Source organism: Pteropus vampyrus, unplaced genomic scaffold (assembly GCF_000151845.1).
Source record: "Pteropus vampyrus isolate Shadow unplaced genomic scaffold, Pvam_2.0 Scaffold214, whole genome shotgun sequence".
In the NCBI taxonomy this organism is placed as follows: domain Eukaryota; kingdom Metazoa; phylum Chordata; class Mammalia; order Chiroptera; family Pteropodidae; genus Pteropus; species Pteropus vampyrus.
The window spans coordinates 507,184-516,520 of NW_011888995.1; the positions used below are offsets into that span (position 1 = coordinate 507,184).

Below are 9,337 nucleotides of genomic sequence, written 5' to 3' on the forward strand. Positions count from 1 at the left end.
TCAGTCTGGGTTCTGGGCATTAAACGAGGGTAGAAAAATCTTTAGCAGCAGACAGAGTGGGGTGCTTCCAGAGTTTGTAAGTGGAGATGGAAGAAAGGCCCCTCGGAAGTTGGTGAGCCAAGACCGCAGGCATTTTATTCAGCCTTTCTTTGACAAGCAAAAATGTCCTAAAGCGATTAAGAAACCACCAGTAAAAGCCCAGCCGGACCCTCTGCTCGATTGCAGGCGACCTGAATCTGCTGTGCACGCTCCAGCTGAACGAGCCTGTTCAGAAGTTGTCCAGCGCCCTCCCCCCAAACACTACGGACCTCACCTGGGAAGAGGAGTTCACCTTGTGCGTATAGCTGGGTCCCTGGGGGCTCAGTTTCCCCAGCCACACCTGGTGCAGACCGCCAAACCCCAGCATCACTTAGTAGCACCGTTTAGACCAAAAACAATGTTTAAAACAATTTCTTAAAAAAGTGTATCAAGCATCGGAGGTGCCTTTAAGTCAGACATGAGTTTCTGTTGGAAGGTAGCTCTTAACGTTGACTTTCTCCTCACCCGTGTCCCCAGGCCCTGTCGTGACAAGAGAAAATGTTGTTGGGTTGGCTTATTAAGGAATTGGCTTAATTAAATCTCGCAGGGCCAGATAGTGGAGTACTAGCAGCCGATTGAAAGCGATGCTGCCCTGTAGCTATTGTCCTGGAAAGATGCACGTGGTATCGTAAATGAAAAAAAAAAAAAGGTTACAAAGAAGGAGGGAGGCGTATCATGTTCTATATTTCGGGTTTAGACAATTACACGAGAATCCTTTTGATACAGTTCCTCATAGCCACGTGTGGCTCTTTAAATCTCAAGTCATTAAAATGAAACGAAATTAAATCCAGTTCCTGTTTGCACTGGCCATATTTCAGGTTCTCAAAAGCCATATGAGGCTAGTGGCCACCGTATTTGATAGCACCTATGTTACCGTCATCATCCAGAAAGTTCTGTTGGATAATTCTGAGAGGCCAGTCAGCAGATGTCAACAGTAACCATTTCTGAATAGTGAGGTTGCAGATCATCTTTATCCCTTCGGCTATATGTCTCTATCGTTTTTAAAATATTGATGATGACTTTATAATCAGAAAAAAATGCTATTTCGAAAAGCGATAAAGCACCTTTGAAGACTCACAGCGTTTTTTTTCCCTTTTCACAGTGAGTTGAATGCCAGGTCCAAAGAGTTGTGCCTGCAGATTTCAGAGGATGGGAGACCCTCGGAAGGTGGGTGCGACCAGGTAGATGAGGCCCTGCTCCCTGGAAGGCTCAGTCAGCTGACGGTGGCCTTGGGAAGCTGCGAAGGGCGGAGACCCGGAGGAGGCCAGCCCCTCCCCCCAAACCACTCTGGGTCTCCCCGTGGGAATGTTTGGTTGAAGGTCCCTCTCGGTCATTAACAAGGTCATGCATTTTGGGAACGTATGTTCCACGGGTTTTTTTGGTTTGTTTTTTTAATAGCCAGAATCTCTCGTGAAACAATTCTTGGCTTAGAGAAGCAGTTCTCAAACCTCTGAGCCTTAATAGGTCATGTATTGTTATTATTAATTATTATTACTATTATTATGACGGTGAAATACACGTAACATAACATTTACCGTCTTAGCCGTTTTCGAGTGCAGTTTGGTGACCCGGGTGTGTTCACGTCGCTGGGCGGCCATCCCCACCACCCATCTCCAGAACGAGGCTCCGTCCCCATTCAACAGCGCCGCCTCCCGCTCCCCCTGCCCCAGCCCCCGGCGCCACCATCCTGCTTCCCGTGTCTGGATTTCAAACTGTCCTGTCCTTGTACCATAAGCCACCGTGGCTTGAGTTGGACACGGGCTTCAGATACAAGAAAACAGAAGGAAAATCGCTATAGCGAATGTGGACCCACAGGCGTACCTGTGTGTAAGTCGGTAGTTTCAATGTTTATTAGATTTTTTAAAAAATCCCTATAAACGCACCAAGCATTGAAAGTGAGGAATGACCCGTCACTGGCTTATCCAGCTGCGCAGCCAAGCCACTTGGGTATGTTCTGATGTTCTCAAGACCCAGGAAAAAGATGTTCACGCTTCTGGTTATTAGCCGGAATTCTACAGTGACTTCCGTGATCGGCAGCCTCGAGACACCTGGGCCGCTCCCGAGATAAGAGCCGAGGTTCCCGGAGCGGGCAGGCGTGGGGACGCAGGATCGGCCGCTGAGGGAAGCCGGCTCCTAGTCCGCCCTGGGCCCCGCTCCTGTCCAGCCCCACAGGGACTGTGAAATTCCACACTTGAAAAAGAAACCAACGAAGAGCCGTATAACCATTAACTCAGACTCCTGTGCTTTGAACATGTTGCCCATTTCCTTTACGCTCCGTGCTCACACCCGGTGGTCGCTCTCGCTTACGTATTGTCTCTCTCCACACACGCACGTAAACGTGTGGACGGTCGGAGCGCAATTCCGTGCTTCGTGGCTCCTCACCCCTAAATCCTTCTTTCCCTGTGAGCCGGGATGTTCTCTTACGCGTCCGCGGCACGATTTTCAGCGTCCTGAGTTTTCGTCGCCGCGGCCGTCCAGCCCGCCCCCCGAGTTCCAGTTTTATCCATTGACTCACTAATGAGGCAGGGGGGGGGCTGGCTCAGGGCGCAGGTGAGCCTGTCACTGGAGAAGTCGTGTGCCTGGGGCGTGACTGCCCGCCGTGACCTGCCCACGTAGGAATCCACGCCCAGGCCACCCCAGGAGGTCACTTTCCATAGAGCCCCTTTGCTACCCACAGTTTCTGCTCCAGGCCAGGGTCACATTGCCCGTCACGGTCACATTGCCCGTCCTCACCACCTCTCAGCTTCCTTCGTTGTTATGACAATGACATTTGCCAAATGGTTTCAGGCGGACAGGAGTGATCAGGAGTTCGTTCTGGCTGCAGCGGCTCACGCCGACTGTTCCCTCCCGTGGAGACATCCGTGGTGCTCATTTGTTGTCTCCTGTCTTTTTAGCTCTGCTGGCGATGACAACTGTCCCTTTAGATTTGTTTAAGAAGCAGCCTTCCGGGCCACAAAGCTTCACGCTGACCAGTGGGCCCTCCCTGGGCAGCTCGGTGTTGGGTTCAGTCACCGCGGAGGTAGGTGGCCAGGTCCCAGCCCGACCCGCTTAGACGAGCCCTCGTTTCTGTCTGTCTGTCTGTCTTGCTCTGGTGTGAAGGTGTGAAGGTGAGAGGGGCCGGTCGGGGAAGGACCGCCGTTTCATACGGTGCGTCTGGAGACTTGACCGGGACGCTTCCTGCCCGTGACCGTGTCGAGCCATCTGCCACGTGACACGGTTTTCCGTGAACGTGGTTCACGCCACAAAGCGTGTTCTATGTCCTTCACACCTCCACCCTTTGCTCCCGTCACGTGTCGCGTGGCTGGATTCGAGCGTGGGTCCTGTCATCCTGACGTCAACTCTGGGGAGATCCGGGTTCATTATCGTACTAAGCGACAGTGACTGAAGGCACCAGTGGTTACGGCAGAGGATGTCGGCGTCCACGGCGGGCGGGGTTGTCCCCACACCGACCCTGAAGCACAACCGCCTTCTCCACAGTTCTGTTACATAGAACCCTGCGAAGCGAAGCCCCGGCAGAGCCCGCCGCCCGTTCCTGCCGCCAAGATAGAGAAAGACCGCACGGTGATGCCGTGCGGGACGGTGGTCACCACCGTCACCGCCGTGAAGACCAAGCCTCGCTTCGACGCGGGGCGGGCGTCCCCGCTGAGCCCTGGTGAGAGGGGGAGCCATCCCTGGGCCGAGCCCGAGCCCCGCCCTCGCCGTGCAGACCTGGGCCCCGGGCGCAGGAGGCGGGGCCGCGGGCGGCTGGTCATAAAGCCGGTGGCGCGGGAGCGCCGTGCCCGGCGAGACCCCTGCGTAGCCTTTTTTTTTTTTTTTAAAGAAAATTACCTTTCTATTTTGTCAAATAAATACAAGCCGAAGTAAGGTTCCACCAGTAGTGTATTCTGGAGCTAAAATTCAGGTGTTAGATGAAACAGCTATTTAAAGGGAGTGGTCCATGACGTCGGCGTGGGGACAGTACGCGATCTTAAACAGCAGGCCAGTGGAGAGTTGCTGATGTTAAATATCATTTACTAGAAGGCTCGATGTGCAGTCAGTTTAGATCCGGCTGAATTCTGTGCCTGTCCCCACAGCCACTGCCTTGGAGGACGACTTCTGTATAAGTGTATGAGTTATTTATTTATACTGTGTTTCTGCTCGGACAGAAATATCTTCCCAGGATAGACGGCCTGGCACGGTTCTGGAATGCAAAAACAGACCGGGAAATTCTGGCTTAATTAAAACATTTCTGCAATTTTATTTAAACCCGAGCTTCCAACACCCTTTTTTGGCAAGCTCCCCACCCTACCCCACCCCACCCCCCAAAAAACCAAAAATGCAATAAGAGAGAGAGTTAAAAACCCGTAAGGCTCGCCCCTCCCGACCGCACGCGGTGGGGTGGGAGGAAGGTCAGGTTTCACTGCCCCATCACCGGATTCAGACGCGGTTTGGGGGCCCTTGTAACCGGCGTCTTCCCGGCAGACTCTCCCCTCAGGACGCCCGTCAAGGTGAGGGTGATTGAGAAGGACATCTCCGTCCAGGCCATCTCCTGCTGCAGCGCCCCTGTCAGCAAGACCCTGTCTTCCTCGGACACAGGTGAGGCGTCCCCGGCCGATCCTGTGCTCTTCCTGCAGCTGCCCCCCCCCCCCCGATGAGAAGCCTGCGTCCCCTCTTCGCGGTTTGGGAAGCTTTTTTAAGGAGCGAGTGAAGAACTCGAGGGAGAAAAGGGAAGTCTGAGTTGGCCGACTGCCGGGAGTGGCGTTTTGGCCCCTGCGGTCCTTACGGGGGACGCGTCACAGACACGCCCCCCGGCTCACACCTCAGTTTGTAAACTGTCTGCACGTGCCCTTTGCTCTTGTTCGACCAGTTACACGAATATCATGGAGTTGGCAGGACTCAGGGGACATAATCAGAAAGGCAGCTTTATTTTTTGTCCCCATTGCCCCGTGAAGCCTGTTTGACAGGAGGCATTTCTCATCCACCTCCCCCCCGCCACCCCCCAAGAACTCTAGGTGCCAATTTTCCATTTTTATCGTCACTTTTAGGCAGTAAATATCTTTAAAGAGATGTCTCACTGTCTCTTTGAGTCACAGCGTAGTCCACGTTTCGGGGTTAAGTGTCCCCTCCCCGGCATGTGGGACGTACGTCACAGGGGCGGGTCAGGTCGGTGGCTTCTGTCTGGCCGCCTCGCACCCGCTGAGCTTGGTTCTGCTGCTGCCAAGGGCGAGGATGGGGCAGGGACTTGCGGGTGGGGACAGGGGCTCGGCTGGCCGTGCCGTCTTGGGTGCGCTGCCCCGCTCTGCCCGGTGGGGGCGGGAAACGGCCTCTTCCCCCGCGGGCATTTTCGTGGTTCTTCGGACGCTGCCCTGCAGGGCCCCCCAGCCATGACTTCCCGGACACGAGGCTCCGGCTCAGCTTCCGCCCCGGTGGTACGTCCCACCGCCTCATCCTATGGGGGTCCCCTCGCCTGGGCAGGACCCCTTTTTCAAAGACCCCAGGCTGAGGTTCCTGCCGTGGGTTTGTCATCGGATCTCGGGCTCCAGCCCCTGGCATCGGCTCCCACGGTGCAGCCGGGGCCGAGTCGCTTTCCCGGGCACACCTGTCACCTTGACCGGGCAGAGGTGCCCTGCGCAGACCCGTCCCTCGGAGGCGCGGGAGTCACGGCACAGCCTTCCCCAAAGGCGTCCCCCTCAACCCTTTCTGGCGACCCTTCCCCGCGTCGTGGGTCACGACCAAGGAGTTGCTGCCGCCGGGTCCTGCCACCACTCCTCCTGGGAGCGCGATGCCCGTGTCCCTCAGGCCACCGCCAAGACTGAGGGCGGAAGGTTCTTTTTACGCGCTCCTCCTTTAGGGTGTTGCCGCTTCCATTCGACGTTGGCGGGACTGTGCGTTCTGGGCGTCAGCTCTGTGTCCCAGACACCTGGCGGGCATCCTAGCTCTGCCTCTGGCCAGGCTGCCAGACTGTTCCCTCGCTTCCCGGAGGAGGCCTCAGAGAACGCCCACCTCAGGGTCGGGGGGCGACTGAGTGAAGTCACATGCGCAGAGCCCTCTGCACGGCCTGGAGCGTCAGGCGTTGGCGTGTGCTGCTTTCACGACCGGCCCCTCACGGCCTGAGCCCTGCTGTGGGTGGTCACCCACTTTGCCTCTCGCAGTTCAAAATCCGCCCCAAGTTTGGAGGTCTTTTGCTTGTTGACCTGCTCTGGCTGGTTTTTCCCCAGCTCTATCGGGGTGCAGCTCACGCACACAGACACGCACAGACCCTGTGTGCACATGTCAGTGTGTGTCATGTGACCACACAGAGCGTCTGCTGTAGACCAGGGTCCACAAGCGGAGTTTCTGAGTTTTGCTGACGTGTCAACGCCGCCTCCCCCCGCAGAACTGTTGGTGCTAAACGGCTCGGATCCTGTGGCCGAGGTCGCCATCCGGCAGCTCAGCGAGTCCTCGAAGCTGAAGCTCAGGCCACCACGGAAGAAGAGCACCATCATCATATCGGGGGTCTCCAAGGTGAGCCGCGTCTGTCCCCGTCCCCGCCAGCCCCCGCCCCGCCCGTGGAAGCTGGCCCCAGCTTGTGATCCACCTCCAGGAAGCCCCATTTAGAAAAGTCGGTCCCTGTCCCTCATCCAGCAGGGGCCGACTGGTGGCATCTCATTCACAAAGCTCATCCTGTTTACGAAGGAAACATGAACGTTTCCGACGGGGTGGGGGAGGGGGTGGGGTGGCGCTTTGGTCGTAGAGAGGTTGGTGAATCATTCGAGGAAAAGTCACTGGAAGAGAGAGACCCCAGGGCCACTGGGGCAGCCCTCCGGGACGGCCCCGCCCGCCACCGCCGCGCTCCCGGCGACTTCCGCTTCCCACGTTACGCATTTCCACACCATTTTGATTTTTTCGCGGTGAATGTGTTTGCCTTTTGCAATTAGAGACGAGGCTCGTTTTTGAACGTGTCCGATCCCACGCCTGCCTCCTCCCGCTCCGGGATGTTTGTCCAGAGCAGGCGGTGGGGGCATGGCCGGCCTGACTGGGCGCCAAGCGGGCCGGGCTGCTGGAGAGGCCTGTCCCTCAGGGCGGGAGGCCACGAGGACCGTCCCTTGCTCCTTTTTAACATTTCAGACTGAACAAAGAGGTGTGAGCAAGGAGGGACCTCGGCAGATTTGATGGCGGGAGGGGGCCAGGAGGAGGAGGCGGGCTCGTTGATACTTCGAGGGCACCCTGGGGTGGGACTGGCAGGCACACTGAAAACCCACCTCTCAGCTGCGGGAGAAGGGCCTCGAGTCCCGACAGGCACAGCTGGTGGCAGCCTTGAGCATCATCCCCCGGGAGCTGGGCGGTGCCTCTCAGGGTGTCCTGTGCCGTCCCGCGGCAGCCAGCAGGCGGCGCTGGCATCTCCGGGAGAGGCGGGACCCAGGGTTTTAGTGTTTCCCTGCTGTTTCCCGGTTCTGGACGAGTGTGAGACTCGTGGCCAATCTCCTCTAAGCGTTCTCTGAGGTTTCATTTCAGAATCGTCAGGCACACATGGATCTTAACGTTTGATGCCCCCAACCCACCGCGGTTATTCCTTCCACTGATGCTTCCTTGTCCCCTCTGAGTCCACGGGCACTTGAGTCAGGGAAGCGCAGTTATCACTGTCGCTAAGCAGACGCCCCCGTGCAGCTGCTCGGGAGAACAGCAGACCGGCGCGTGCCCCCTCCGTGCCCGCTGCGGCCACTTCCCGCTCCCGGCCCCTCGGCTTGGTTCACACACGAGCAAAGCCCTTCGGGTACAGAGCCTGGGCTTATCGGTTTAAGATGCTGTAGGCACAGAGGCTCGGAGGAGCTGGACCTGGAGCTCCGAGCTCACGTCCCTGTCACCCCTCCGACTTAGAAGGAGGTCACAGCCGTCACCCATCGAGGGTCTGGGCGGCGTGTCCTTGGAGCGTCCCTCACGCTGACTCTCTCTCCCGACAGACCTCGCTGTGTCAGGACAGCGATGCTGGCCTGATGCTGGACTATGTGGCCTCTATGGACAGCGCCCGCGGAGAGGAGGCCCTGTTCCAGCCGGGGGCGCCTGAAGCCTCCGCTCCCCCGGAGGAGGACGCCTCGGCTGGGGCCCCGCCAGCCCTGGAGCCCCAGGACTGCGAGCTGGCCCCCTGGGACTTGGAGGAGGTGCCGCGGGAGCCCGACACAGATGAGCTGTCCGAGAGCTCCCTGAGCGTCTCGGAGCCGGGCGCCGCCAAGAAGCATAAAGGTACCTGCCCCCCGCGCCCCGAACCCCCAGCGACAGCCTCGCTCCACGCTGCCTTCCAGGCCGAGTTCCCAGCCTGCGCCCTCCCCTGTCCATCCCGCCCTCAGCCTCTCCTCCGTCCCCACCGACCTGCCAACGCACCTGCACCCAAGGTCTGAGCCCGGTCGGGAACGGGGGCGCTTCGGAGTCCTTCCGAGTGCGAGTGCTGGGGTCACCTCTGCCTTTGGGGTGCATGCCTCCTCTGTCTGAGCAAAGCCAGGTGGAGGCCGGGTTCCCCCTGGCTGGGACATTGGCATCTCGGTTCACTGTGCCTCGGACTCTCCCTCCACCTAAGAGCAAACCACAGCTCACCGCTGGGACCACGGGGGAGGTGAGCCCCCCAGAAAGTCAGCTGGTTACCCTCGCATGTGTGTGTGGTGAGGAGGGGCTCATTTCATCAGAATAACGCCTGGTTTTCCGTTAGCTCTAAATCGGTGCTTTAAATCCGTGAATCTCTTCTCCGTGTCAGTGCTTTGGATGAGAGTGATCTGTAGTCTAGGGACTGGGGGGCAGATGTGAGACCTCAAGACTCACTGGGCCTCGGCTTTCTCTCTGTCGGCGGGGACGTGTCCACCTCCTGCCAGGCAGTAAGGAGCCCCCAGGGCAGAAGTCAGGGTGGGAGACCGCAGGCAGGAGCCTGAGCCACACGGGGTGTGACAGGCGTGGCTGCCGCTAAGTCTTTACTCCCTGCGAGTGTAGACATGAGGCACCCCCGGCACCCCCGGGCGGTCGGGAGCCCTGGATGGCGATCGCTCCGTGGCCTCTCTGTGCCTTTGTTGCCGTGCTGGAGACCAGTGGTTCTCAGGGTGATTGTGCCCCAGCGCACACTGCATGTCCCGAGACAGGTTCCACGGTCACAGCTGAGAGTGGGGTGCAGCCGGGTGGGGCGGGCAGAGCCGGGGTGCCGCCCAGCACGGCTTGGTGCACAGGGGACCCCCATGCAGCATCACGCTGTGGAGGGCCCGCATCCATCCTCACCCACCTCTGTCCGGCTTGCTCCGCGTCCCTCCCCTGTGACCCATCC

The 9,337-nt window shown here is 58.3% G+C and overlaps 1 protein-coding gene across 5 annotated transcripts in view; it reads left to right on the forward strand.

Moving 5' to 3' along the window:
* C2CD2 (C2 calcium dependent domain containing 2) overlaps nt 1-9,337 on the forward strand; it is a 50,639-nt gene that overhangs the window by 34,659 nt on the left and 6,643 nt on the right. For all 5 annotated transcript variants that reach the window (XM_023538211.1, XM_011372861.2, XM_011372862.2 and 2 more), the window contains exons 8-13: nt 1,181-1,245; nt 2,973-3,097; nt 3,556-3,730; nt 4,540-4,653; nt 6,434-6,561; nt 7,998-8,277. In XM_023538211.1, the coding sequence (XP_023393979.1) occupies nt 1,181-1,245; nt 2,973-3,097; nt 3,556-3,730; nt 4,540-4,653; nt 6,434-6,561; nt 7,998-8,277 (887 nt within the window). The remainder of the gene's footprint in view (nt 1-1,180; nt 1,246-2,972; nt 3,098-3,555; nt 3,731-4,539; nt 4,654-6,433; nt 6,562-7,997; nt 8,278-9,337) is intronic.